Source organism: Rhinolophus hipposideros (genome assembly GCF_964194185.1).
Source record: "Rhinolophus hipposideros genome assembly, chromosome: 4".
NCBI classification, from domain to species: domain Eukaryota; kingdom Metazoa; phylum Chordata; class Mammalia; order Chiroptera; family Rhinolophidae; genus Rhinolophus; species Rhinolophus hipposideros.
The window spans coordinates 6,976,452-7,003,159 of NC_138050.1; the positions used below are offsets into that span (position 1 = coordinate 6,976,452).

General features: G+C 42.1%; 3 protein-coding genes across 8 annotated transcripts in view; 1 reads left to right on the forward strand and 2 right to left on the reverse strand.

Moving 5' to 3' along the window:
• Positions 1 to 13,192, reverse strand: part of LOC308496991 (protein POLR1D) — a 39,906-nt gene extending 26,714 nt beyond the window's left edge. The window contains exon 1 of one of the 2 annotated variants that reach the window (XM_081046892.1): positions 13,058 to 13,192. In XM_081046892.1, coding sequence (XP_080903018.1) covers positions 13,058 to 13,083 — 26 coding nt within the window. In that variant the 5' untranslated portion in view covers positions 13,084 to 13,192. The remainder of the gene's footprint in view (positions 1 to 13,057) is intronic. The other variant, XM_081046893.1, reaches the window with a different exon arrangement.
• Positions 10,144 to 13,180, reverse strand: LOC308496992 (DNA-directed RNA polymerases I and III subunit RPAC2). The gene is made up of 2 exons (XM_081046894.1): positions 13,058 to 13,180; positions 10,144 to 12,127 (listed from the first exon to the last, which is right to left on the reverse strand). The coding sequence occupies exons 1-2, from the start codon at positions 13,081 to 13,083 to the stop codon at positions 11,752 to 11,754; spliced, it is 402 nt and encodes a 133-aa protein (XP_080903020.1). The 5' UTR covers positions 13,084 to 13,180; the 3' UTR covers positions 10,144 to 11,751.
• A 1,264-nt stretch (positions 13,193 to 14,456) lies between the features above and the next one.
• Positions 14,457 to 26,708, forward strand: part of LNX2 (ligand of numb-protein X 2) — a 65,258-nt gene continuing 53,006 nt past the window's right edge. Inside the window, exons 1-2 of one of the 5 annotated variants that reach the window (XM_081045734.1) lie at positions 14,457 to 14,662; positions 25,701 to 25,763. The gene's annotated coding sequence lies outside the window, so the exon portion shown is untranslated. Of the gene's footprint in view, positions 14,729 to 24,237; positions 24,333 to 25,700; positions 25,764 to 26,708 lie in introns of those variants that run through there. The other 4 variants (XM_081045733.1, XM_081045730.1, XM_081045731.1 and 1 more) reach the window with 4 other exon arrangements.

The window sequence follows — 26,708 nt, forward strand, 5'->3', positions numbered from 1 at the left end:
TAACGTTTCACATTTACTTGTAAAAACTCCAGAGATGCCTCCCTCACAGCTGGCAGAAGTCACACAGCTTGGTGCATGCAAATACATTCTCACAGATGCAGAATTCACGGGCACAGGCGGGACTTCTAGAGAGGCTGTGGGGATACCAAAAAGGAAGGAACCAGCACATGGGAACTCACCGCTACAGAAAAAAAGCCCAAAATGTGGGAAAGTCCATTACCGATTAATGCAACCTTTGAGTGTGTATTACAGCATACAAACACTGTAACAACCGCCAAAAGAAAGAAACCACAGAGTGATTAGTGATTTGGGCATCAGAAACCAGATGCAAGACAGTCAGGATCCAGCAAACTCTGAAGCAGCACTTCATTCTTCAGCGACTTATAAATTACTTACATGTGATGATATGACCAAGAGGGGAAATATGAAAGCAAGTTCTGGAGCAAATGTTTCACGATTCATTTTATGACGTATCAAAAAACTTAAAATCTTCTCCTGTCCCTGTATTATTGCTATTCTTTAAGTCGCTGCACATGTTAGAAATGTGTCGTTTACGGCTGAAACACAACCCATCCTCAGGGATGGAACGGCAGCTGGAGCAATGCTAATAAGAGTTTAGAACTGTGTTAAAAACAGAACAGGAACCCAACTGAGACTGCAGGGGGAAATTCTGAGAGAGACAGATCATACTGATTATCCCAACAGCGTAAGTGGGCTTGCTCCCATGGTCTGATATACTCATATGCTTACAAAAAAGGGTACTGCGTTAATACAAACGTTTGGGGCCATACTTCCAACTCATTTGAAATATCAAGCCCCTACATTCAGAGTTCTCCCTTAACATTTGCTTGATAGAAACTGGGCCATATACAAACTTCTGTATTAATTCCTCCACACTGTTTCCCCAGAGGCCCTAAATCCAAGTATTTACAAGACTCTTTTTACTATAATATGAAAGGAAAGAAGCCAAAATGAACAGTAACTCACACCGTGATATAATTATCTCACTGCCCCTCAGAAAAACCCTTGAAGTTATTGTTCCCTTTTATTTGTTAAGCACCTAAGGATTAGGGAGGTTGAACTCATCCAAGGTCAACCAGTAAATGGTACACCTGACTCCATATCCAGAGTCCTTCCACTGACACACGCCCTTATTTTATTCTATCTATGAAGATATTTTCTAACATTTTGAGAATGATAAAGTGCTGCTTTGGTGCAATATAGAAAGTTAAAATTTATGTAAAGATAATGCCAATGAAGTTTAATAATACGAAAACTGTTATCTTTATGAACCAAGTATTAATAAACCCGTATCAGGGTTCTTAACCCGATGTTCTCTAACTCATTGACTCTTTTCATGTTAAAATGTACAAAAAGCAGTCCCATTTTCAGCCTGAACTTAGATATAAACAGGATTACTGGTCAACTGTTTGGTCTCTCAAACTGAACTCTTTGGAGACTGCAGGGGGCATATGTTCTGGCAAAGCTTTGGTATCTTCACACATACTGGAGGCAGAAAACAGACAACACGATGGATATTAACAGCTGAGCCTATGGAGTCAGGCATTCTTGGGTTTGTGTCTACTTACAAGCTGTATAAGCTTAAGCTGGTTACCTAACTTCTGCAGACCTCAGTTTCCTTTCCTATAAATTGGAAAAACTCGATCTACCTTGAAGGAGGATTAAACTGGTTTTCCCACTTGGCTAAGCGAATCAGTCTTCTTATTTTACAGCTACAGCTACGTGTCTGGTAGGCCATCTGCTCTCGGCTAAGAATAAGCCCAGTTGGCTTCCTCGTGTCTTGGCTTGTTCGGAAGCAGTGCTCTCAGATGGGGTCCAACTCATCAGAACAAGAAAATAGAAAGGGAACTCTTGGCTTACGTGCTACAAGTCTGGGCAGCAGGTAGTGACACACCTGCAGGCTGACACTTCTAAAGACAGACATTTTTGGCAGAATAAGTTTCTAATCATAAGACCTTAGAATCCCCCATTTTTCCCAATCCATTTAAAGACAAAGTGCAATCTTTGCCATGTAAGCAAATAAACAAACAAAGAAAAACACAGGAAATAACCTGTAGAACCAAGTCTGGAAGGCTTTGATTACAAGGTCTGATGCAGAACCTCATCCAACACATTTACTTTGTCGAAGAACATGATGATTGTACACTTTAATTCTTCATCTTCAGGGAAAGAAATGGTAATTGACGCTTACACCCTCCATTTTATATTAATCACTTTCGAATAAAAACCCTGTAAAGTATTCCAAATACTAGGATTTATGTTTAAGTACACAGGACAGAGTAAGCCAGCAAACCAGGGTCTGAAGTAACCGTAGGTGAGGAATCTCAGGATGTCTGATCCTAATTTGAAATCTGAGTCCCAATTAAAAGTTATTCTGAGATCCCATATAACTTACCAAACATGGCAGTGAGAAATTAAGAGTTGTGGGCCAAATGCTCACACGGATCCAAGTAAAACTGGAAGAAATTGATTAGAGCGATAAAGGTGTCATTTGCTCTATTAGTGGAGCCTTTTGGAAAGCCCCTAGGTAACCTCAGTGAGGGGACTGGTTGCCAGGGGAACCAACCAGTTGATCGGAGAGTTGAAACATTCAGTCCTACCCTCTGACCTGCAGGGAGGGGCGAGCAGCTGGAGATTGAGTTCAATCACTTCCAGCCAATGATTTAATCAGGCGTGCCTATGTAATGAAGCCTCCATAAAAAACCCCATAGGACAGGGTGTGGAGAGCTTCCAGGTTGGTGAAAGCTTGGAGATTCGGGAGAGAGGGCATGAAAACTCCACGCCCCGCTTCACAGACCCTGCACTACGTACCGCTTCATCTGGCTGTTCATCAGTATTCCTTATAATAAACTAATAAACCCAAGTAAATGTTTCTCAAGTTCTGTGAGCAACTCTAGCAAATCAGCTGAACCTGAAGAGGGGGTCGTGGTAACCAGCCGGTTGGTCAGAAGCACAGGTAACAACCTGGACTTGAAATTGGCATCTGAAGGGGGGGTGGGGTGGGGAGGCACAAGGCCTTGTGGGACAGAGCCTATAACCTGTGTTTTGTTGTGTTATCTCCAGGCAGATAGTCACTGCTTGGTGGTAAACACACATACTGGGGGTCTTCGCGTGCTATCAGGCCATGCAAAGACTGGAACTTCTGACAATTTTCCACCAGAGCAAGGGAAAGTCCATTTTCAAAGGCAAAATAAAACCTAAGCCACCGCACATCAGTTCATCCTACCAGATTTTATTTTTTGCAGTATTACTGGCCTGTGAACTCCCCAAATCTGAAATGGAGCAGTAGGTATGTAAAGTAGAGCAGATGCTCACAAAACCAACAGTGGCTGCCTTGGGGGCCAGTTCTCTCTAATGTGAGATGTACTCACTTGTAGCCAAATTTGGCTTTGCAGATCCAAAGTCCTGACCTCTTAGACGTGTATAAACAACATGCCCAACTGTCCTTCGCTCAGGTAACATCTCCGGACTCACCTACCACCTAGCAGGTCCACGTGGAAGCTCCGCTCGGTTCCCACTGTGCAGGCTACTCGATTGGCACTTACCTTTGCCTCCTCTGGTCATTGCCACCTTTTGCCTAAATGAATTCCTAAGTCTGTCTCTTCCCTGACAGTCCCAGCCTGTTGTCATCTACATGTGACAGACTATGGAGCTAAAGATACACAACCGCAAATTTGTGGTTTTCAACTCCGAAGCTTACAGAATAGTTATTTCAGCCTCTCAAATTCAAATCCAGCTCTTAGGATAGTCAATGAAAAAAATACAGAGTCCACCTTCTATTCATTCATTGATAAATATTTGATGAGTGTCTACTATGAGCCAGGCACTACTCCTCCGGGGGCTGTAGCTACTACCAGGTAAATGTGTCAGGGGAGGGGCTACAATTTTAAACAAGGTGCAAGAGTTAGAAGAAATGACACCTTTCCTTCAGGAGTTCAATAATAACACAGCTCTTTGGTCCAACCTGATTGCAAACTCTGTGAAGGAACCAAGTGAGATTCATCTTTGCACGCCTAGTACCTGGAAAACAGCAGGGCTACAAAATAGCTGCTGGGATAAAAAAGGTACATTCTGTATTTTTCCAAAGCAATGCTACTTGTAATAAATGGCATCAATTTATCAGACAGCTGGCAGGAAATGAATGTATTAATTGGCACTGATAAAACAGCAAGCTTAGAATCAAATCTTTTGAATCCGACTTCACTGTACCCAAAACAATAACCCTCACCTTTTGCGCCACTGGAAGTCTGTGGGGACGAGACCCCAAGGATACTCAGCATCACCATTTCATATTGCTGCTGCTACAAAACAACGACGTCCTTTTCTCAGCTTAAGGGGGAGACATGCTGCCTTTTATTTTAGGCCAATAGGAGCACAAGTAATAAATGTAGCACGAGATAAAAGTGCTAAGAGATGGCAGTCTCATAGGCTCTTGAGGGGCTCGAGAGATGACATAATGAACTAGATTACAGGGTCTACCTGCCTTTATTGGGGTTCTCTATATGCTTATGACCTCAGCGCTTCCTCCACTGAAGCCACAGGGGAGGCAGGCTTCCTCACCTCACACAAGAAATCTCTTCCCTTCTTGAGGCTTTTACTGTGATGGCTGAGTATGCAAGTGTCGGCTGATGAGTGGACAAAACACCATCGTTCCAAATCATCAGTCCTCCTCTGCAGTTTGTCCTCCCTGGTGTGGCAATCACACCCAGACACTGACATTCAGTCACGCAGGCATTCATTCATTCACTGAATACTAATGAAACCCTACTTTACGCCTGGCAGTTTTAAGTGCTGGGCACACACAGGCAAACAAAGACAAAGCCCTTGCCCTCAGGGAGCCTATATTTAAACGGAGTCAAACAACAAACAGATAAATACATAATATCGTGTTGGTTAATAGGTATTCCAAAGGAATGAAGCAATGTCAGGGATAGATAGAAAATGATGGGTTTGTACGTAGGTGCACATGCTGTTTGGAGAAGGCAGTTATGGCAGGCAGCTTCCAAATGGTCCTAAGGATCCCCTCCTCCTGGTATGTGCACCCTTGTAAAAGCTGGAATACTGACTCACTTCTAACAAACAGAATAGGGCAGAAGTGATGGGATGTCCTTCTGAGATCAGGTGGATTCCATCTTGAGCTTTCTTTCCTGGATCCCTTGATCTGGGGGAAGCCACGTGCCACAGCAGGAGGCAGTCACACGTGAGTCAGCTTGGAGGTGAATTATCCCCTAGTCAAGCTTTGAGCTGACTGTAGCCCAGATGACACCCTGATTGCAACCTTGTGAGAGACCTGAGTCACAATCATCCAGAAAAGCTTCAACCAGATTTTTGACCCACAGAAACTGTGAGAAATGGTTTTTTTTTTTTTTGGTTTTGTTTTATTTTTACCAGCCACTAAGTTTTAAGACAATTTGTTATGCAGCAATGGATAACTAATCCAGTGGTCACAGATGGTCTGAGTAAGTGACCTTGGAAAGGAACAAACCAAGTGAAGATGTAGCGAAGTCTAGGGCAAAAGCTGAGACTCTGAAATGGGAAGAAGCCAGGCATATATGACAGAAGTGAGAAGGCCAGCGTGGTAGTCATACGTGATGACATGGACAGACAGACACGGACCAGTTGGAGCAAGCCAGCCTTGAGGACTGCCACGGATAATGAGGCACAGCCAGTTCTATGAAGGCCACTCTTCCAGCCACCACTAACTGGCTTAAACAATAACCAATATAACAAGAATAATAGTAATAGTTAATTTGCGTATTTCAATGTACAGTATTAGGAATTGTACTAAGTGCTTTATTTCATTCAATCTTCACAAAAACCCTATAAAGCAGGTGTTATTATTAGCCCAATTTTACAGATAAGGAAACTGGGGCTTAGAAAGTTTAAGTCACTCTCCTACACTCACAAGTTAGGAAGTAGTGGAGCTGAGATTTAAACCACACCCTCTTACAGAGTCTTAACCCTTCACCTTTACACAATACTGACTTGAAAGAGAGACCCTTTAGAAAGAAAGCTTCTTTCTACCGTTGAAAAAGAAAAAAGAAAACCAAAAATCCAACCCTGAAACTGTTGTGTAAGCCAGCTGGTCCAGTCTGTCTGATTAGATGCTCCTGGCAGTTTGATTTGGAACCCAAGGAGTCCTCTTGGAGCCCTTTTCATATAATTGGTTGAGGCACTATATACTTTTTTTTTTTTTTAGGTTTGACCCAAGTCAGCATAAATTTAGAAAAGCAAACAAGCATCTTTTCTTTTTGACATATACTAGGTGCCTTGTATAATATGGAATTTACTGAGGATTAGTATGATTAGATAAAAAATATCAATATATTCTATCTTATGCAATTTTATGCTTCGCTGACCTAGCTCGAACCCCGCCTTCCTATCAATGTTCAGATATCTGAAACCAAACCAGGTATCTATCTGCTATATAACTTGCTTTTCCTTCCTGCTTAACCTTTGTCTTGAAGTTTGGGGAAGATTATGAATGTTCCATCAGAATTGTAATTTCTTTCTGGAAAAACCCCACAGTCTTCAGTAATCCTTTTTCCGGACCAGAGCTGGAAACTGCAAAATTCCTCACTATTATGCTTGTCTCCTGATTACCACCTCTATGTGCTGTAAACAGCGAAGTGTTAACTATCCTGTATGCACCTATGTAAAAGAAGTACCTGTCACTCCAATTTACTTTTATCCAATCCCAGACTTCCCCACTTTGCTTTCTCCCCCCTCCCCTTACTCTATTACCAATGGATTTCATGTAACCCTTCTCCTTTGATTTTATATATAAAATAAGCTGCAAACCGCCATTTTGCGGAGTATTTTCTCAATCCGTTGAGATTTTGCTTCTCTGCAATTGTCGTCAGTTTGGCTCAAATAAACTCTTACAAGTTTTCAAAAAACAAACACAAAAAAACCACACAATCCATTTATCTTTGAGTTTTACCTATATTCTACTAATGGGAATGCTATTTTAAACTACCTTTCTTAAAAGCAATGTCCTTGGAATACAGATAGCATTCCATACTGAGGTTCACAAATTTATATTAGTGGTGCTTGGGCTAGAGGAGACAAAATAATAGTTTACCAAGGTTTTTTGTTTGTAAGTTTTTACATAGAAGAAAATGAAGAAACAGGTACAAAGAGGTCAAATAGTTTGTACAAGGTCGTATGGCTAGACAGTCTAGAGCTAAGACTCAGGCAGTGCGATTTCAACAGTGCAACCTCTTAGCTCCTATGAGACGCTGCCTCAGTTATTTCGCTTGAAAGAATGTGCAGAATTCAGAGCACATCAACTTCTGCTTCTAAGAAAGATACACTTTTTCAAAAAAAAAAAGCCCCATTAAAAGCAACTCAACTCCCCTAATACACATACATGTATTGGCCAACCCAAAACTCCTACAATATCCTACTGTCCCACACAGTAATTCAATATTCTTTACCATAATTAACTGGTAAATACATATACAGATTAAAGTGATGTAAGTTGAGGTACTAATAAAAACCACACATATACAATATTGAAAGTTTATTCCTTTAAACAGGTTCATAATTTTGCTTTTTCATTGCTGAACAATCTGAGTTCATCTTTTAGAAAATTCTGGGCATATTCTCATTTATCCTTGGTCTCTTATTTTTCTATGCAATGCCACCTCTTCAGGAAGGCCTTCCTTAACTACTCAATCACTCAGTACCCTCTCCGCCCCATCACTTTCACTTCCCATTTATACCGCTACCTTCAATTACACCATACACTTATGTGTTTATTTTCCCTCTCTGCCATTAGAAAATACACTGCACGTGGGAATCTTGTTCTTTGCTGTATCCCTAAATGTGCCTGAAAAAGAACTATGGGCTCAATAATATTTACGGAATGGATGGATGAATGAATGAATGAATGTTCCCTTTCAGGAGAGCCACTTGGTGAAGGCAGACAGCAGCAAAAGCCAGTAGGCTTCCTGTCCTGACCTTCTCTCCCCACCCCCAATTTTCACATTTGTAACCCTGGATTCACATCCTTGTTTAAGATGCGAATTCTTCTGACAAGGGTGGAGGAAGGAGGTAAGGCTGGGTGCACCCACTGGCTATTAGCAAGGACAGGTTGGAGGACATGGCAATTCCTGCCATACTGGTTTTGGTCCTGAGGGAGTGGTAGGAAAACAAAGGGGTAAAAGACATGGGTAAGGGGCCATTTTCAACCCTTCTGCTACCTTTCCCCCTATACAGAATCTGTCTCCAAGTTATTATAATTCTTTTTCAGTTTTCTGGTATTCATCCTATTCCCTCCATTCCTATCACTCGGCCTCCTTACGTTGCACCTGCACTGTTAGATATGCCCCTAACTCACTGCTGTCTTCCATGTTTACTTCCACTCATCCATTCTGCACAGGCATAGGATGAAAAAACAAAACTTTGATGGCATTCCCTAGCTCAAGAACCTTTAATGGCTGCTTTACACTGGCAAAGAGCAAACCACTTATCCTGGAACACTAGATTTATTTTACAATCTGCCACGGTGAGTGCTCCACAAGTTACTGGAAGGCAGACTCTGCCTGTCGTTTGCTCTCTCCAGTGCCTGGACAGGGTCTGGCCGAGTGGGTCCTCATGACACAATCACTGCTTCAGCACTGCCTCTCACTGATTCCATTCTGTGTACAGCACATAATACTCTACCCTGAACACCAGGGAACTTCATCGCTAAGTACAATTTGTGTTCTTTTTCATGGGTACTACTGTGTCTTCTCTCAGAAACCACGGGAGGCTTTTTAGGACAGACCCGTATTATATTCTCTTATCTCTACCATCTCTCAGGACTGTGCCACTACTAGGTACATACTTCCTGCATAGAGATCCAATAATCTAGGTTTGGAAGGAATTTCATTATGAAAAGAAAATGCAGCCTCAGGAACTGTATTGGGATAGTTTATAAAGATTCAAATAGTGAAAGAAAAACCAACATTTAGATTTTGAGCTCTAAAAGGATGGATTTGGGATCTTTATTAAGTACTTGAAAGCAGACTGGTGGGTGGATTCAGGTACATTTCCTAGGAGCTCAGTTGGAGGGAGATTAGTCAGGCTCTGACTCTAAAATGATGCTAACCAAAAATGATGACTTTTATCTAGTGATCTGGAGATTATCTACAATCTTAACATGTTTAAGGGAAACAACAAGGATGGGATCAGTGGGCCATAGAATTTGACATGCTTTCCTATTTCCTGAGATACAAGGAAATGACTCTTGGGGTAAAATTTTGACTTTTTGGGTCAAAATGATACTGAATGGACTTTTTACATAGATACCTTTTCATCCTAACAGAGATTTTGCAGGCACCTGTTGTTATACCAACTAATTAGAATATTAGATGTTACAGCTATATGCAATTTATAATTCGTTTGTACAGTGCTTTGAAAATGCAAAGTGCTAGGTAAGCACTCAAGGTATTATTAAATATCTTTGGTATGTAATCATTTTATTTAATAACTGGTTCTTAAGAGGCATAGTACTTTACAGCTAGACAGAATTTCTGACCTTGAAGACTGAAATGCTATCAGAGATAATGATCAAGTTATTTTGTTTATATGAATAAATACTATTCACATTTTTCTCCCTCACCCTTTTATAGACCAATTCAGCTTTCCCTCGAATTCCTGTAGACTATGCAAAGATTCCTTCCATGTGTACATGATTCCTGGTTATACTGCCTGCCTTAGCCTCAGTTTTCCTTTCACTCATCTGCCTTTAGAAGTGCTCCACCTTCCACTTCCAGTTCCTGAGGTCTACCAGTTGTATACAAATTCGGTTCAAAAATATATCTTAAATCCACATCTTTTCTCTATCACTAGCTTACGGTCCCTCTGGGCCACTTCAACTCGTATATTTCTCTGCTTCTACTCTGACCTCACAATTCATTTTCCAACACTGTAAGCAAAGTATTCACGTGTCATTCCCATTGCACTTAAAATCCACCTTCTTACCATCCAAGCTCTTCTCACTTACTCCGATAGGCTTACCATGCCACAGATATGTAAATCTATCCATTTAATTCCTCAAACCACCAGTTTTCTGCTTCAGGATCTTTGCCCATACTATTCCCCCAGAATGTTTTTTTTCCCTTTTTTGCACAGCTAGCTCTTTCTCTTCCTGTAATCTCTGGAAGATCATCCCTGACTTCCATACCTAAAGCAGATTCCCCTTTCATGTTTTCTATCTTGACTCTATTTCCCCCCCCACAGAAATACAACTTTAAATTTTTTCACTCTTATTATAATGTATGCTTCATGAGAATAAGACCTGTGTCTCATCTACTAGCATACCTATCCCAGGACCTGGTATATACCAGTTACTCAATACAGAATATATTTATCTAAAGCAGTTGACTGAGTATACAACATGCAGGCTCTGTGGCAGGCCAGCAGGAGAGGTCTGATGTGAGTGAATAAGAGGCTACACGCCACAATTACCTACATGGATTAATCTGGTATTTACTAATGATCCACTCGCTACCTATCAGGCATTGTGCTGCAAGTTAGTATAGTGGGCCGGCAACAGAAACACACCAATAATCTCATAGTAAATACAAGACCAGGAAACAGAGTATAATGAAAGCACATACAAGTACCCAAACTAGGAGGGGTCAGGTCTAACATGTAAGTTCTTAGACTTTGGTGAAAATAAGTGATTCAGAAAGAGGAACTAGCATAAACAAAGGCCCAAATCAGAGCACTGGGGGGTGCAGTACTCAGGTTCAAAGTTTGACAGATATTTAGGATGAATTAAGAGTCAATTTGGGGCAGGATACGTATGAGACAAGGTTGAAGAGGTAAACAGAACAGCTGTTAGATGTGATTCATTTAATTTCACTTAGATGTAAAGATTCAGTATTTTAAGTTTTCCCAAAAAAATCATTTTCCCCAAATGGAATTTTCCTTCTCGTCCTTACTTTCTCTCAAATATTGCTTCCTATGAAACCCTGAGCTATATTTAGATAGCTACCTAAGGACTGAAAATGTTATCTAGACATCCTAGTTATCTACCACTAGAATATCATTAAACTTTCTTGACCTACTTAGCTCATTTCTGACTAAGTATTTTATTAGTGTCTTGAAATTAGAGCAGTAAACTGGTATCTAGCCTATAAATAATATCACAAAGATGGAGCCTGATACTACCTAAAATTCTCAAATGAAACCAGAATTCTGACAATTTGTTTCAAGTATTCCCACCCTTATCCCATCTACCAATCATAGCAAAGGATGAATTCTCTCATTAATTACTAAAAGGCATCCACCAAATCCTCCCTCCCCCCATTTCTTTCTTTCCTTATTTTTAAACCACAGTCTATCTGGAGTCATACTCTATTGCATCTCTCCTTTTCCCCAATCATAGCCATGAATGAATATTCCTTTTACTTCCCTTGATAAGAGTGCTTGTCTAGGTCCCTGACTTTCTCAATTTCCTCACTTTCAATGCTGACTCAATTAAAAATTAAAAATAAAAATCCCTAAAACAATCAACCATGAGGACCAAGGAACAGAAACCACTCAAATTAGTTTAAAGAGGGAATTTATTAGAATACAAAGATTCTTGTGGGGATTCCAACAGCTGAAATCGGTTAATAGCTAGAATCAAACTTTCTGAAGGACAGACCATGTTGTAATCACAAACTTCTACTTCTGGGTTTTGCAAGCTCACGACATAGAAGACGTTACTCCCTGCATAGTATGAATAAGGGACTAGAATGTGGATTCATTTCTGCACGCTTTCTGGTCCTTATACTCCTTTATGCTTGCCTCAAACTTGTCAAGCACATGTTGGCAGACATTCATGAGCTCATTCAGGCCTCTCTGAAATGGTTCAACAGCTGGAAGACCACCTCGAGTCTGAATGCGTAAATTAATTTTGCTCTCTGAAGGATGGGTTGTAGTGTAACCACAAAATTCCACTTCCGGGTTCTTCATGATCATGTAACGAAGAGAATTTCCTAGGGTGTGGTCCTCCTCGTGCAAAACAAATGTCACACAGTGTCTATCTGTTCCAGCTGCCTGGACCATTTCCAGGGCTGTCTTCCTCTCGCCTTCAGCCATTGAGGTCTTCAATCCAGATATTTTTCTACACACATATTTTTTATAAAAATGAGATCATACTGAGCATGGTTTCGTAACTAGCTTCATTTACTATTTCACCACTGCAACACTTCTAATGCACTTCCAATTACATAGAACTATTAGCATTAGCCCCTTATTTTCCTGCCTCCACATATTCTATCAATAAACGTTTAATTTATTGCCTCCAGTTTCGCCCTATTCCATTTGACAGTCCACATGGCTACGGGGGAACCTCCTCCTAACACAAACTTCAATGTTTGCTAAAATGTTCTTTTGGTAGAATCCAAAGAAAGGAGAGAATTAGAATAGGATGGCACTGCTAGAGGATGAAAAGGGAGTTGAAAGGCGTAGAAAAACACAGATTATAAAAATAGAGACTACAGCTGATCACGTGCAGGCCCAACTACAGCTTCCGTTTTGCAGGAGCTAAGAAAACTAGAACGGACTGAGAAGAGGCAATCAAGCAGGAGGCAGGAAGAGAACTCAGCGCACGGAGCAGCTTTATTAGTTAGCAGTCTGCAGAGGAGGGACTTGGGCCTGACTACACACACCAATACCATGACTCGGGGACAGTGGCCTGGCGCGTGATTTTACACGCGCTTGATTTACTCTTGCTGTTCTAATTCGGGGATGGGCAGTTTGGAGACTTAACTCTGGTCTCACCACTAATCTTCCCTCCTTGGTATCTAGTGTCCTGAGCGTCCCCATTCAAACACATCCTTCTCTTCTCCCCTCTTTTCCCAACCGGGGCCCCCTCTTCCGCCCAGGCGCTCACTTCCCGATCGTCCCTGCCCTCCCAGTCAGGCCCTCGATGCCAGGCCCGATCGCGGAGGCTGCGGCCCCGGCCGGCCGCGGGCCTCTCGGCTGCCGGCTCCGGTGCAGGGCGCGGCCCGCTCCTCCCGCACGCCCGCCCGCCCGCCTCCTCGGCCGTTACCTCTCCAGTTCCTGGTCCTCTTCCATCGCTGGGGCAGTTTCCGGGATCCTCAGGTGGTGCTGGCGGACGAGAGGCTCTGCCCCATACCGCGAAACGTGCGAGTGAAGCAGGAAGGAAGGGACTACCGACGGAAGGAGCCGAGGACGGAAGGAGGGAGGAGGAGCCACGGCGGCGCCGCAAGGCCCGTCCACTGGGCGGGGCGTGGAGCCTCCGCTCGGAGCCTCCGCCCACAAGCCCCGCCCCCTGCGCGCGGACGGCTGTGGCGAGGCCTGAGCGGCTCACCTGGCACTCGGGGAGCAAGTCGGCCCGCGGAGCTAGCGGGCAGACGTGGGGTCGGGCTCCCGCCCCACCCCGAGGCCCAGGCGGGCCTGTGGGCGCCTGAGCTCAGCTCTTGGCACTTGACCTCACCCAGGTGGTGGCGAAGGGGGCGGGGCCTACCTTCCTCTCCAAATCACCCTTCTTAGGGCCGTAACTGGACCTCTTGGCTTGCTGCTAGGCCCAAGGGGGACGATGCTATTGCCAGGCGGGACCCCAACCCTCGGGGGATTTTATGGGACAGGCTGAAACTGTAGTTGATCAATACACCTTGAATTTCACAACATAATAGGATGGGTTTAAGACGGTATTTGTCTCATCGGGGAGCTTTGCACATCTCAGCTGGGTCAAACGACAAACGTTTGTCGATCTTTTGCCAGAGGAGTGAGAGTTTGGAAGGAAACTTTTCCTTCCCATCCTTTCCTAGGATCTTTTCTACCCACAGAGTACGTCCTCCCTCGATTTGGACTTCCTTTTCCCTTTGCCCTTTTGGCTTCTTCCACCTACTCACCTGCGAAACTTCCCTCGCACCTTTGTTGTCCCTGCCCCCGCCTCCGCAACCTTTCCACCCAGACTCGCTCTCCGCCCCCTTCTTCCTTCGACCTCTCCTCTCTCGGTCCCCACGGGTATTCTTCGCTAATAACCCTTTCTCCCTTCCTTGCTTCCCAGTTCCCCTCACCCTGGTCAACCCCGTCCCTACCACCCTACCCCAGCTGTCTTCTCGCCCAGCACACCTACATTTCTGCTTTCCTGCCACCTGTTCTCCCCCTATGCCCCTAGATGTTCACTGCCTCTCCCGGCTGTTCCACGCTCTTGGCGGCTGTCAGCGGAGAGCCCAGAGACACTTCTGGAGCCCGTCTTCGGCGGGGCTAGCTGGCGAGCCCAGCGGAGAGCCGGTGGGGGAGGGCAGGTGGCGCGGGGCGGAGTGGGCTCACTCTAACCCGGGAATGACGGTCCCGGCCAGGCCCGCCCCCTGAGCCCTCGGATAGGCGGAGCCGCTCTCTGACACGCCCCCTCCCCGCCCTGTGCCGCCGCCGATTGGTCCAGGTGCATGTCGGGTTGGGCGGCCTGGGCCCTGGCGCTCGCCCCCGGGAAGGCAGCAGGGGCGGTTGAGAAGTGAAGTCTTGGCCAGAGTTTGCTTCTTGCCAGGAAATCCGCGGCGGCGGCGGCGATTCCCGGCGGAGCCGAGGCCGCCTCTCCGGGCTCCCTCAGCGGGCCGCGGAGAGCGGAGCTAGCGCTGGGCTGCGGCGCCGGGAGCCGCTGCGCGCCTGGGGCAGCTTCTCTTTCCCAGTGAGTAACTTTGCCTGGCCCGCCTCGCTCCGCGCCTTCCCGCCGGGTCCCGGGCAGCCGCCTCAGGTGCGGGCGTCGGTGGGGTGTGGGGCCGCGTCGAGCCCGGGAGGCGGCGGGAGCGGCGCCGCAGCCTTCCTCTGCGCCTCTCCTGCCCGCTTGTTGGGGCTGCGGGGGAACGTGCACCCGGGTGTGGTGGGCTGGCCGCGCTCGTCCGGGAGCGAGGGACCCGCTGCCCTGCGCCAGTGCTCGCCGCCCGGCAGGCGCCTGGGGGAGGCGGGCGGCCCCCGACTGTTACCATTTGGTGGTTCTGGCGGCGGTGTGGCTGATCTTTGCGTCGTTTGACTTTGTGTTAGGGAAGGGAGAGGTGGGGATGAGTTGTTTTTATTCCCTGTGTGTATGTTGTCCTGAGACTGGGAGTAGCTGCCTTACGTTGCATCTCGTTCGCCTGGAAAGGAATGGGGAGAGATCGTACCCTCCATGCCAGCCAACTGTTGCCTGTAAATCTCACCTTTCCCTTTAGGCTAGCGAGGGTGGGAGAGAGATTTGACTTTTAGGGGGGGATGGGGATTTAAAATATGGAGCTTGAGTTGGAAGCAGTTGCACACAAAGCACCATTCAGGAAATACATCACTCGCTTTGCGAAGCTTTATGTCATGTTTTAGGCGAAGGACGTTGGCTCTGTGTAGTGTTTTTCTCTGCTAGTCCAGTTTTCCATGGAAGGCTAGGAATCAAGACGTCTGTACCTGCCAGGAGCTACCGTACACTCCCACACGGGCTTAACTGTATAGATGTTTTTAAATCACAGGAACCAGACACCAAGTTGAGCGAAAAGCAGTGGCAGTGCAAGAGACAGTTGTGAGCTCCGCTTTATGGGAACTGTCTTCACTGTAAGAACTTTCCATTCTTGCAGCAGGAGTACCTACCAGGTGTGATCAAAATATATGGTGAATGTTTACATTGAAAAAAAAATTAGTGAAAGACAGATTGCCAGCAATCCCCGTCTCTTTGAACACGCTCGTCCCATCGTTTTTTTCCGCTTTCTGAAGCAGTTTGGGAAGTCCTCTTTTGTAAGTGTCTTTAGTTGCGCTGTTGTGGCTGCCTCGTCGTTGTCCTGAATTGATTCAAAACGTTTACCTTTCAGGGTCATTTTGACTTTGGTGAAGAGCCAGAGGTCGCATGATGCCAGATCCGGGGAATAAGGTGGATGAGGACACATTGTAATGTGTTTATTTGATAGAAATTGCCGTGTACCAGAAGCGAAGTGTGACAGAGCGTTGTCATGATGGAGGATGAAATAAAGATACTCATGAAAGAGGACTTCCAGAACGTGGCAAGAATGATGGGATAAGTGTGTTTGAAGTGAGGGGGAGTATTTTGAGGGGAATTAATGGCAATGTGTCTTTTACTATAATAAATTTTCTTGATTTAAATATTCACCGTATCTTTTGATCATACCTCATATTTGTAAATTAGCCTTCATCCCAGGGCAGGTTTTTTTATTTTTCTTACGGTGTCTTGTGACACAGTACTGATGAAGTTGGATCTCAGTAGATCAATTTTATTTACTTTGATAGATTTGATTCCCATCTCCACACCTCTTTGGAAAATGGGCTTTGATCTGATATCCTTTTTGGCTTATCAAAGCTTTGTTGAGCCACGAATAACAAAGTTTTGCCTTTTTAGTTTGTCCAAGTTACACATGTGAGTTTTCCCATAAGGATAAAATGTAGGGCAAATCGGAACCAAGATAGAATAACACTGCTTTTAATTTGGCCACCTGTGTGTTAACATTCCTAATTCTGTATCTTGTTCCTCTCCTTTTCTCATCAGGTTAGACATTTTTCATTCTTAATTCATTCAGCAAATGGTAGAGAGCCGACTGCGTGCCAGGCATTCTGGCAGCAGTCAGCTCTTCCCCTGAGTTGTCACAGCCCCACTGGAAGCTGATCCATCCATACCTCTGTTCCACTGGCTATGGCTACTTGAAAGTAATTTGAACAAAGTGCAGTGGCAACTTAAGAGAGGGAGCGTGTCTGCTTGGAGTTGTTAGAAAAGGCCTCACACAGGCACCAACGTCTCAAATTGGTATGGGATTTTGCCAGGTGCATTCTGGCAAAATGTAGGGGACTGGCACGGAGGGTGTTGCATTATGAGATTATAGTTACTCTGGCTGAAGTACAGTGTCTGGGGTTGGGGTCATAGTCAAGGGCTGCTGTGTTATCCACTTCTGAGCACTTACCTAGCACTTTGCCTTGCTTACAGTAGACACTCAAATATTTATTGAACTGACTTAACCAGAAGCATGAAGGATTTTGTAATGCCAAATTAAGAAAATTGGACTTTATTCAGCCAGTGATACTGAGCTCATTTTAATCAGGAGAATGGCACGATAACATTTGTGTTCCAGAAAGATATCTGCAGCAGTCTGGAGGATGGTGGGGGTCCATTTGGGAGGTAGGGAGACAAAGTAGGAGCTGTCATACTGTAAGGTGTAAGGGTTAAGTGTTCAGGCTTCTCAGTTCACCTTATTTGAGTTTGAATCTGGTTCTATCACTCACTAGGTAACCTTTTTTTCCCTTAGGTTGTTCATTACATAGGGTTTGGGGAATAAAACTTAGAAAAAGATGTTTTTGCTTAGAATAGTGTCTGGCATATAGTGAGGACTTGGTAGATACGAGTTGTTATTCTGTGTGAAAGCAGTGGAAGTAGAAATGATGTGGCATTCAGGAGTATAATTAGGTAAGTGACTAGATATGATTAATGAGAGACGAATGATTCCAGGTTTTTGACTGGAGGCATTGGTGTGTGTTAGTTAAGCTTGCTGTGGAGTCAGATCAGGGGTCGGATTCCATCACTTACCCTTAGAATTGCTATCCTGACTGAGCTTTGGCTTCCTAATGTTTACAAAATGATCACAGTATCTGTCTAGTAGGGTTTGATGATCAAACGAAAGCAGGCACATAATACCCTTGGCAGGGTACAGAGCACGTTACAAGTGCTCAATAAATATTAGTTGTTCCCTTTAGTGATGACGACATTAATAACATTCCTTTGATGGAATGTTAGAAGATATGAGACTGAGCAGTTAAAAACAATTGCTGGTAGGAGTGGGGAAGGGAAGATAATTAGTTTTGGACCAACCCAGTGAGGTCCTAATGGGTGGTTGAGATGTCTTTGATGAAGTTGTTGGCCAGATGTGTCCAACAGGAGCTAGGGAAGGACTAGAAAAGAAAACAGTTCACCTGGCGCTTTTGTGTGTGTGGTAAACTTTACAGAAATTTTGGAGAAAGGGAGGCAGAGGAGAGGTTTATGTGGCAGCAGTGCCAGGAATGTTGATGCCGAATATTGGGCATCTCTATCTTTAAAATGCATTTTGGCCACCGTCACAGGGGAAGTCCAGGCTCATATAACCTGGTTGGTTCTCTGCCCGTCTCCTTCTCTTCTTTCTCTCCTTTCTGATTGACCCTCCTACCCCACCCCCCGCCCTGAATCCAAATCTTTTTAAATTTTATTATGCAGAGCCATTTAACTTTTCCCTGCTTAAGGGGCTAAAGTTCACTCCAGGTCCACCTTCCTATATCAGAATCCAACAAGGTTTCTAGAAGAAACAAAGGTCTCATTTCATAGATTCCACTCTACTTAGGAAGCAGTGTTGGTTGGATAAAAATTTAAAAAATATAAAATATATATATATGTATATATATATATATGGATATATATGTATAGTTCTGCGTGTAAGACATGTATATGTATGTGTATATATGTGTATGTGTTAAAAGACACACATGTGTATCTTGCATGTAGAATTATAGGTAGTTGTAGAAGACTTGGCCAGGCCTAAAATGACGCTGTTGTGGGATCTGGGATTTTTATCAAATAAATAAATCCCTTTTAGCTTTCCTCACATATGTCTCTTTCCCTCAGAAAGTACAAAACAGTAGGAAAAAATCTGTCGTTATGTAAGTTTTTGGTTGGTTGGAATTAGAGGAAATGGCTATTTTGTGTATTAGTATGAGAAGTTATTAAGAGGAATTTTTTAAAAAGCAAGTACTTATTATAATAATTGTCATCTAGTTAGTATGCTTTTAAAGAGACTTAAACGTATTGTAGGTTCTGTACTTTAGAATGTGTGCTTCATAAGAGCAGGGGTCATATCTGTTTTGCTCACTGAAGAACCCCCAAGTACTTAGAACTATAAATATTAATAGGTGTGTGCATGAATTCATTGGATCCATTGGCTTTGATCTGTGTTGGCCCACAGACTTCTCCAGATCTTTGGGACAAAGAAGACAAGACCGAATTGAGCCAGCAAGGAAGCGGAAAGTGATTAATGGACTTAACTTATAGGAAGCTACGGGAACTGTGGCAGAATGTATGGCTATTATGAGTCAGTGATTTCAGTGCCAGCTGCTGTAATTACTTGCATGATTCCTTCCTTTTTCACATTTTACTATGATAGCTGTGGGGTGTGGTAGGGTGGGACAGACTTGTATAGGATAGTGCTTTGTGCAGTTAACTGACAACAGCCCTGTTGTAACTTTGTCCCCTCTTGGTTATTAGCCCAACTCCAGGGCAGTCTCTGAAGTCTTGATAAGAAAAGCTGAAAAGATAGGAACAGAGCAGTGTTCTGGGCAGAGGATTTAAGCATACTTTACATCTTTATCTTCCTAGGCTCGAGATTAGGGCTATTGTTTCTGACAATCAGAATCCCTCAGTGGAGAAATTATGGGGGGGGGAAGTGACTCTTTTCTCAAAATTGGATTGGGTATGAGAAATGAGAAATAGAAACAAATGCAGAAAATAGGCTACGGATAAGTAAAAGTATAATTATATACAATATATATACACGTATACTATAGTATATATAGTATATACAGAGGGTGCCAAAAAAAAGTATACACATCTTAAGGAAGGAAAACTGTATTAAAATTGTAATACTCAATATATACCGATAACAAAAGATGAATACAAGTCACGTTTGACTTCAGCAATTACAAGAGGTGCTCAAAGTGGTTACCATCAGCGTCCAGACATTTCTGATTACGGCGAACTACTGCTTGAGCAACGCTGACCAAAGTGTCCACTTGTATACACTTTTTTGACACACCTGGTATATGTGGTTATATATATATATTCTAAACAACCATGTGTCCACTTAAAAGCATACCACTTTCGTATGTAAAACATGAAGTTTTCGTTTTTTTCTTAATTGAAAGGGTAATCTTAGAGTTCTTTTAAATAAAAAATTGTCCCAAAGTATGTAATAGAGGCCATTGTAAAAAATGTTTATAACCAAGATATGAGGACCTATATCTTACGTAAAATAAGGGATATTTGGCTGTAATAAAGCTTCTGAATGCTCTGTTGGCCATTACTTTGTTTCATGGACAAAAGTAAAGTCTGGAAAATATTTCCACTCCTTCCTTACCCCCACCATTCCCCCACTGGGATTTTGTCTACCAATCTTAAAGATTAACCCTTAATCAGCATTCTTAATACTGTTAGTGAAACTGCATGAATAATCATTGAACAAATCAATTGGAGTCCTTCACTGACATCTTACTTACTTCATTATTTTGCTGTGACCATTTCCACTTTCTTACATGAGTGTAATGTTTGACCTTTGACTTTCAACTGTCTTACATTCCCCGAATCCTAAGCATTTGCGATGTAGTCCACATTGGACTACGTGGAACACAATGGATTGTCTGTCTTTGTGGAACTTAAAATCTTAAAAAGACATTCAGTCAAGGAGTTAATCATGTGCAACAGGGTGACTAATACCCTTGACTTCTACCGTGTTTCCCTGAAAATAAGACCTAGTCGGACAATCAGCTCAGATGCGTCTTTTGGAGCAAAAATGAATATAAGACCCAGTCTTATTTTACTATACTATAAGACTGGGTATAATATGATATGATATAATATAATATATTATAATATAATATAATATATAATAAATATAACATAATTTATCATATTAACTTTTGCTCCAAAAGACTTTAGAGTCACTACTTGTCCAGCTAGGTCTTATTTTCGGGCAAACACGGTAGTATCTTAGCTCCTCCACTCTAGTGACCTTCACTTTCATTATAATCTAACATGCCCCTGCTTTTTTAAATTTATGCGAGTATATCCGTTCTCTACCCACAGCCTCCTGTCCTTCCAGCTCCCTCAGACCTACACTGTATATTTCTATGTCCTTCCTCTTAACAAAGACATTTTACCAATCCTTTTATTCCATCCTACCTCCTGTTCCCTGTCGGATTAACATTTATTGGCCTTGAGGTCTTCCCTGGCCAGTTTGGGGTCCATTGCTAAGCACTTTGGCTGGCACCTTTGCCTCTCTTGAACTTGTTTTTGTGCTGTGCTTGCCAGAAAACATCTCCATGAACTCTGCTTCGCTCCCTGAGGTGCTTTAGTAATATCATTAAAAGACCAGCCCTCGGCCCGGTGGCTCAGGTGGTTGGAGCTCCGTGCTTCTAATGCCGAAGGCTGCTGGTTCGATTCCCACATGGGCCAGTGGCCTCTCAACCACAAGGTTGCCAGTTGCCAGTTCGACTCCCGCAAAGGATGGTGGGCTCTGCCCCCTGCAACTAGCAACGGGAAACTGGACCTGAAGCTGAGCTGTGCCCTCCACAACTAAGATTGAAAGGACAACAAGTTGACTTGAAAAAAAAGTCCTGGAAGTACACACTGTTCCCGGTTAAAGTCCTGTTCCCCTTCCCCAATAAAAATCTTTAAAAAAAAAAAAAAAAAGGCCGGCCCGCAATGCAGGTAATTGTCTCTGCAACAACCATCCCCCACCCTCCCTCAATCAACTAGTAAATGTTTATTTGGCATCTAATGAGTGCTCTGGCCCTGAGCTAAGAATACTGGAGTATCCTCATAGCACTTACAGTCTAGCGGAGATGGACATTCATCAAATAATAGCACCCATTATAGTTAGAAAATGCGGTAGTGCTTTGAAGAAAGTGTGGGGCAGTGTCCGGTACAGGCACTCGCGCAGGCGCTGGCTGCGGCAGTGTGGCTAGTCCTCACTGAGATGTCCTAGCGTGTAAAGTACACGCCAGAGTTTGAAGACTTAAGACCCCCAAAAGGTAAAATATTAATAATTTTTATGTTGATTATAATGTTAAAATGAAAATATTTCGGATATATTGGGTTAAATAAAATATGAAAAATCATTCACTAGTTTCCTTTTATTTTTTTGCATATGGCTCCTAGAACATTTAAAATGACATGCGTGGCTCACATTCTGTTTCTGTTGGACAGCGCTGGCATAGGGTGTTGTCTGGGGGTAGGAGGAGGGGAACGAACCCAGTCTCTGTGGAGTGGGGTGGCGCTGAAGCCTTACCTAAGTAAGTTGTCTTTGAACAGATACCTGGCTGAGTAGGTGCCACACAGGTGAGCCCTCAGAGGAAGCTGGCAGAGGTGGATGGCACTCTGAGGGAGGTGAGAAGATGGTGGGAGAGGTCAGGGAGGCAGACGGGGCCAGGTCACATAGGTCTCCGCAGTCCTCACATGGCTTTGTTCCTCGCTCATGGATTCTTTCAGACCTTCATCACGTACAGACCCTTGTATCCTACCCTCACATCTGCTTCTGCCGAGAATCAGGGCGCTTCCTTATGGTCTGCTTGGAGTTCTCCGATTTCTGTGCCACCCTCCTCAACTTCCCTACATCCGTTACAGATCTGCCGAAGGCTACCTTTTCCACAGCTGCCCTTCCTCTCACCCTGCAGAGTCTCTTTCAGCAGAAGCTTCAGTTAACTAACTTTCTTCTGTATTCAGCCCTCTTCTCCCTACTGGCTTTTCACATCAGCCTATAAAGACGCACCAGTCTTAAACCTTATACAACAAAGCTGCATGGACCCCACGTTCCCCTCAAGTTATTGTTCTTGAAGCATATCAAAATATTTTTGTTACTTAATGTTATATTTTAGTCAGAGCAATATATTCAAAATGTATGAACATCCAATCAATATAAAATTATTAATAAAATAGTTGACATTTTTTATATTTGAAATCTGGTTACATTTTACAGCGTATGTCAATTGCAGACGCTAAATTTTCAGTGGTTAAAATAAAAGGAATGTTACCAAAATAATAATTAACAAAAATATTTTACTTTGCTTCCGTTTTTTTATTGCGGTAAAAACATAAAATGTAGCATCTTAACCATTCTCAAATGTACAGTTCAGTGGTGTTAAGTACATTCACATTGTTGTGCAACTGATCTCCACATTTTCTTCCTGCAAACCTGAAACTCTACACCTGCTAATCAACAGCGCTTCATTTCCCTCTTCCCGCAGCCCCTGGCAACCACCATTCTACTTTCTGTTTTTATGGATTTGATTACTTTGGATGCCTCATGCTAGTGAAATCATACAGTGTTTGTCTTTTTATGACTGCCTTATTTCCCTTTGTGTAATGGCCTCAAGGTTCATCCATATTGTAGCATGTGACATCTTTTGTAAGGCTGAATAATATTTCATTGTATGTCTATACCACATTTTGTTTATCCGTTCATCCCTTGATGGACGTTTGAGTTGTTTCTACCTCTTGGCTCTTGCAAATAGTGCTGCAGTGAACATGGGTGTGCAAATCTCTTTGGGACCCTGCTTTAAATTCTTTTGATTATAATCAGAAGTCAGAAGGGGGATTGCTGTACATTAATGGTGTCCTATTTTTAATTTCTTGAGAACCCCTGCAATGTTTTCCACAGCAGCTACATTATTTCATAATCTCACCAATGTTACACACGGGTTCCAATTTCTCCACATCCTCACTAATGCTTGTTTTGTTTTGTTTTGGGATTTTTTGTTTTTTCTTTTTTTTTCTTTTTACAGTGGCCATCCTAACAGGTATGAGGTGATAATCACATTGTGGTTTTGATTTGCATTTCTCTGATGATTGGTGATGTTGAGCATCTTCTTGTTGTGCTTGTTGCCCATTTGTATATCATCTTTGGACAATGTCTTTTTAAGTCATTGACCTGTTTTGAAATTGGGTTATTTGATTTTTGTTGTTGATTTGTAGGAGTTCTTTTATGTATTCTGTATATGAACTCCTTATCAGATATATTATTTGCAAATATTTTCTCCCGTTCCGTAGGTTGCCTTTGCACTTTGTTGATTGTGTCCTTTTGATGTGCAGAAGGTTTTAAGTTTGATGTAGTCCTATTTGTCTATTTTTACTTTTGTTGCCTTTGCTTTTGGTGTCATATCCAAGAAGTCTTTGCCAAATCCACTGTCATGAAGCTTCTCCCCTATATTTTCTTCTAAGAGTTTTGTAATTTCAAGTCCTATGTTTTATATCTTTAATCCATTTTGGGTCAGTTTTTGAATATGGTGTAAGGTAAGGGTACAAACAAAATAGTTTGAACATTTTTTTGCGACCTTATGGAGAGAAGAGGGAAAAGTCTGAAGTATGTGGAATCATTCTAATTTGGAGGGATTGATGATAGTTATTAGTCTAGGACACAGTTCTCAAATGGTGCTTAATAGTATATCATCATGTGAGTTTTTCTGTCCTTTTTGTTTCTTATAGTTGAGAGACACCGCTATGGAAACGATCAATAGTCTAGGGGTAGCTGAAGCTAAAAAACAAAGCGATGGGGGAAGAAGCCAGGTATCAGAGTGCATATGATTCATCCTGTGCCTCTAACTAAGTATGTAAACCACACGGTCTGAGTTGCCGAGCATGCCTTTTAAGACTTGGACAGGGCCATTTAGTGAGATTTCAGAAGTATCCATAGCAATTAGATCTCATATGAAATATTTATTAACCTCATTAATTTCTCTTATTTTAGGCTTTGGGCTTTCATTTTAGATGGGATACATTAATTGCTACTTCAAATAGACTAATTTCAGAGTTTGTTAAAAATAGATATAACTTTTCGGCTCTCTGATCTATTCTTTTTCCAGATATATAGAGTACCTTATCAGTACATTCGAATGATTTTTCTACCTTAGACAGTATATAACAAATAGCATTGAAAAATTTTTCAGGATTTTGTTCTGTTAGTCTGGATTTTTTTTAACGGTATGGCTATTTACAGGAAAGGTCTGATTTTTTTTTTAATGAATCCATTTTGCTGGATCTAGAAAGATGATAAAGTCGGAGTACCTTTAAACATCAATTTGATTGAAACAAATCAACTTTCAACTAATGTATATTTATTAACGTTTTTTCTTATAAAAGGTTTGCATGTTATGAAATTGCTCAGTCTAATTTTAGACTTTCTAAGTATGACTGAATTTCCTTTATAGTTTGGGTTTGCCAGAGACAGTAAATCAAACTTGGTGCTAGAAGAAAGCAAAATGGACCATTAAGTAGTTCTTTAAATGTTTATTCATAATACAGTATTCTTTATGTCTTCATAAAGAATTGTTCTTTTGGTTTCTTGAAACTTTTGAAAAGAATATTGTTCTGTTAATAACAAAACAAATTATTCTGTAAGTATATACTAGGATTTATGGAAGGCTATCTTTCTGGAAGATAAAGCTTAATGTTCTTAAAAATAACATTTAATTCAATTTTAAAGTAATTAATGTCTGTATTTTATATAATATTTTTCTATTTGATAACTCCTGAGAAGCAAGTAACACATCTATTTGATTTACTTTATTGTATATATTACCCAGTACTTGAGAACATAAGGGTACATATGGTTTCTTTTTTATATATAGCATTGTATTTTTTAAATTATAGGAGTAACACATGCTAAGTGTAGAACATTTAGGAAGGCCTAAACTATGCAAAAATAAAAATTACTAATAATCCCACCAGTTGTAATTCTTTTAACATAATTCATTTACTCAACAAGTATTTGACTACTCTGTACTGTGTATCAGTCTAGATATTTGGGATATGATACTGAGTTACAAAAGTTCTTATTCGCAGAAATTGAATCTAGTCAGTTTCCAGTTTCATTACAATTACTATAGTTGGCTACAAATATATTTAAATGGTAGAATTTAAGCATAGAGAGTCTTGTGGCAAGGCAAAATTTAACAATTATTATTATAAATTACAGGTGAAGAATAGTCTCAGCTGAACAAATTTCAGCATATTTGTGATTGTGCAGGACCTGAGATAGGTAAGTACGTGATTATGTATCTTTTTTCCCCACTGGATGTTTATTGATTCCCTGCATCGTGCTGGGAACAGTTCTAGATAGTGAGAATATAGTAGCAATGAACTAGATGAGAAGGACCCCTGTCCTTAGGGAGTTTACAAGCTGCGGTGCAGGAGGAGAGATAATAAACAGGTAAGCAAATTAATGAAAAGTCTAATGAGCAGCACTAGGAAGCAAACAAGATGGTGTGGTCAGATCTCAAGTCTGTTGTACTGGTGATTAAATCCACAGCTGGTCCCCAGGTTTCCTTTCAGCTATTAGTTTGTCTTCCCCAGGAAAACTTTTAACTAATGCTGCCAAAAAGAAACAAACAGTGTCATCTCTGTTTCTTGCCCTTTTGTACTTTCTCTTGGAGATTTCTCCAAGAGAAATGGCTAACTAGCAAAAGTAGGAAGGAATTAAGGGAAGCAAGGCACATAGAAAATCCTTTTGGCTTTTCTTGAAGCTGGGAGTTTGTTGAGTTTGTACCAACTTGTGTTTGCACCTGTCAGTATCTCAAAAGTATTTACTGTTCATATGTTCTGAATTAAAAAAAATAAGACTCTGCCATTTATTAGGAGAGGGAATAAAGGAAAATAATTTTATCAATCCTTGTGGAATTTGCAGTGTTATTTTGAAGTTTCTCATGTGTCTTTGAAAAACTATCGTCACGTCACCTTATAAAGACCTGTTGACTTACAACGTAGCTGATTTGACAGTCTTTACAATTGATGTGTAAGACTTATGCCCTGCTTTCTTTAGTACATAAGAATTTGGAGTGTGGCCTGTGACTCATCAGTTGACGCTATGGTGGATTTTTAGAAACGATGAATGCAATAGCAGATTTCCCTTACGCAGCGGTAGCGCAAGTACATACTTTCAAGAAAGCACAGTTGTGCCTATCTGTGCTGGTGTCATTACAGCTGT

Coding starts and splice junctions, on each gene's coding strand:
- LOC308496992 (XM_081046894.1), bottom strand. CDS start 13,083: ATGGAAGAGGACCAGGAACTGGAGAG. Junction 12,128..13,057: donor GAGGACCAGGAACTGGAGAG/GTAACGGCCGAG, acceptor ATATGTGTGTAG/AAAAATATCTGGATTGAAGA.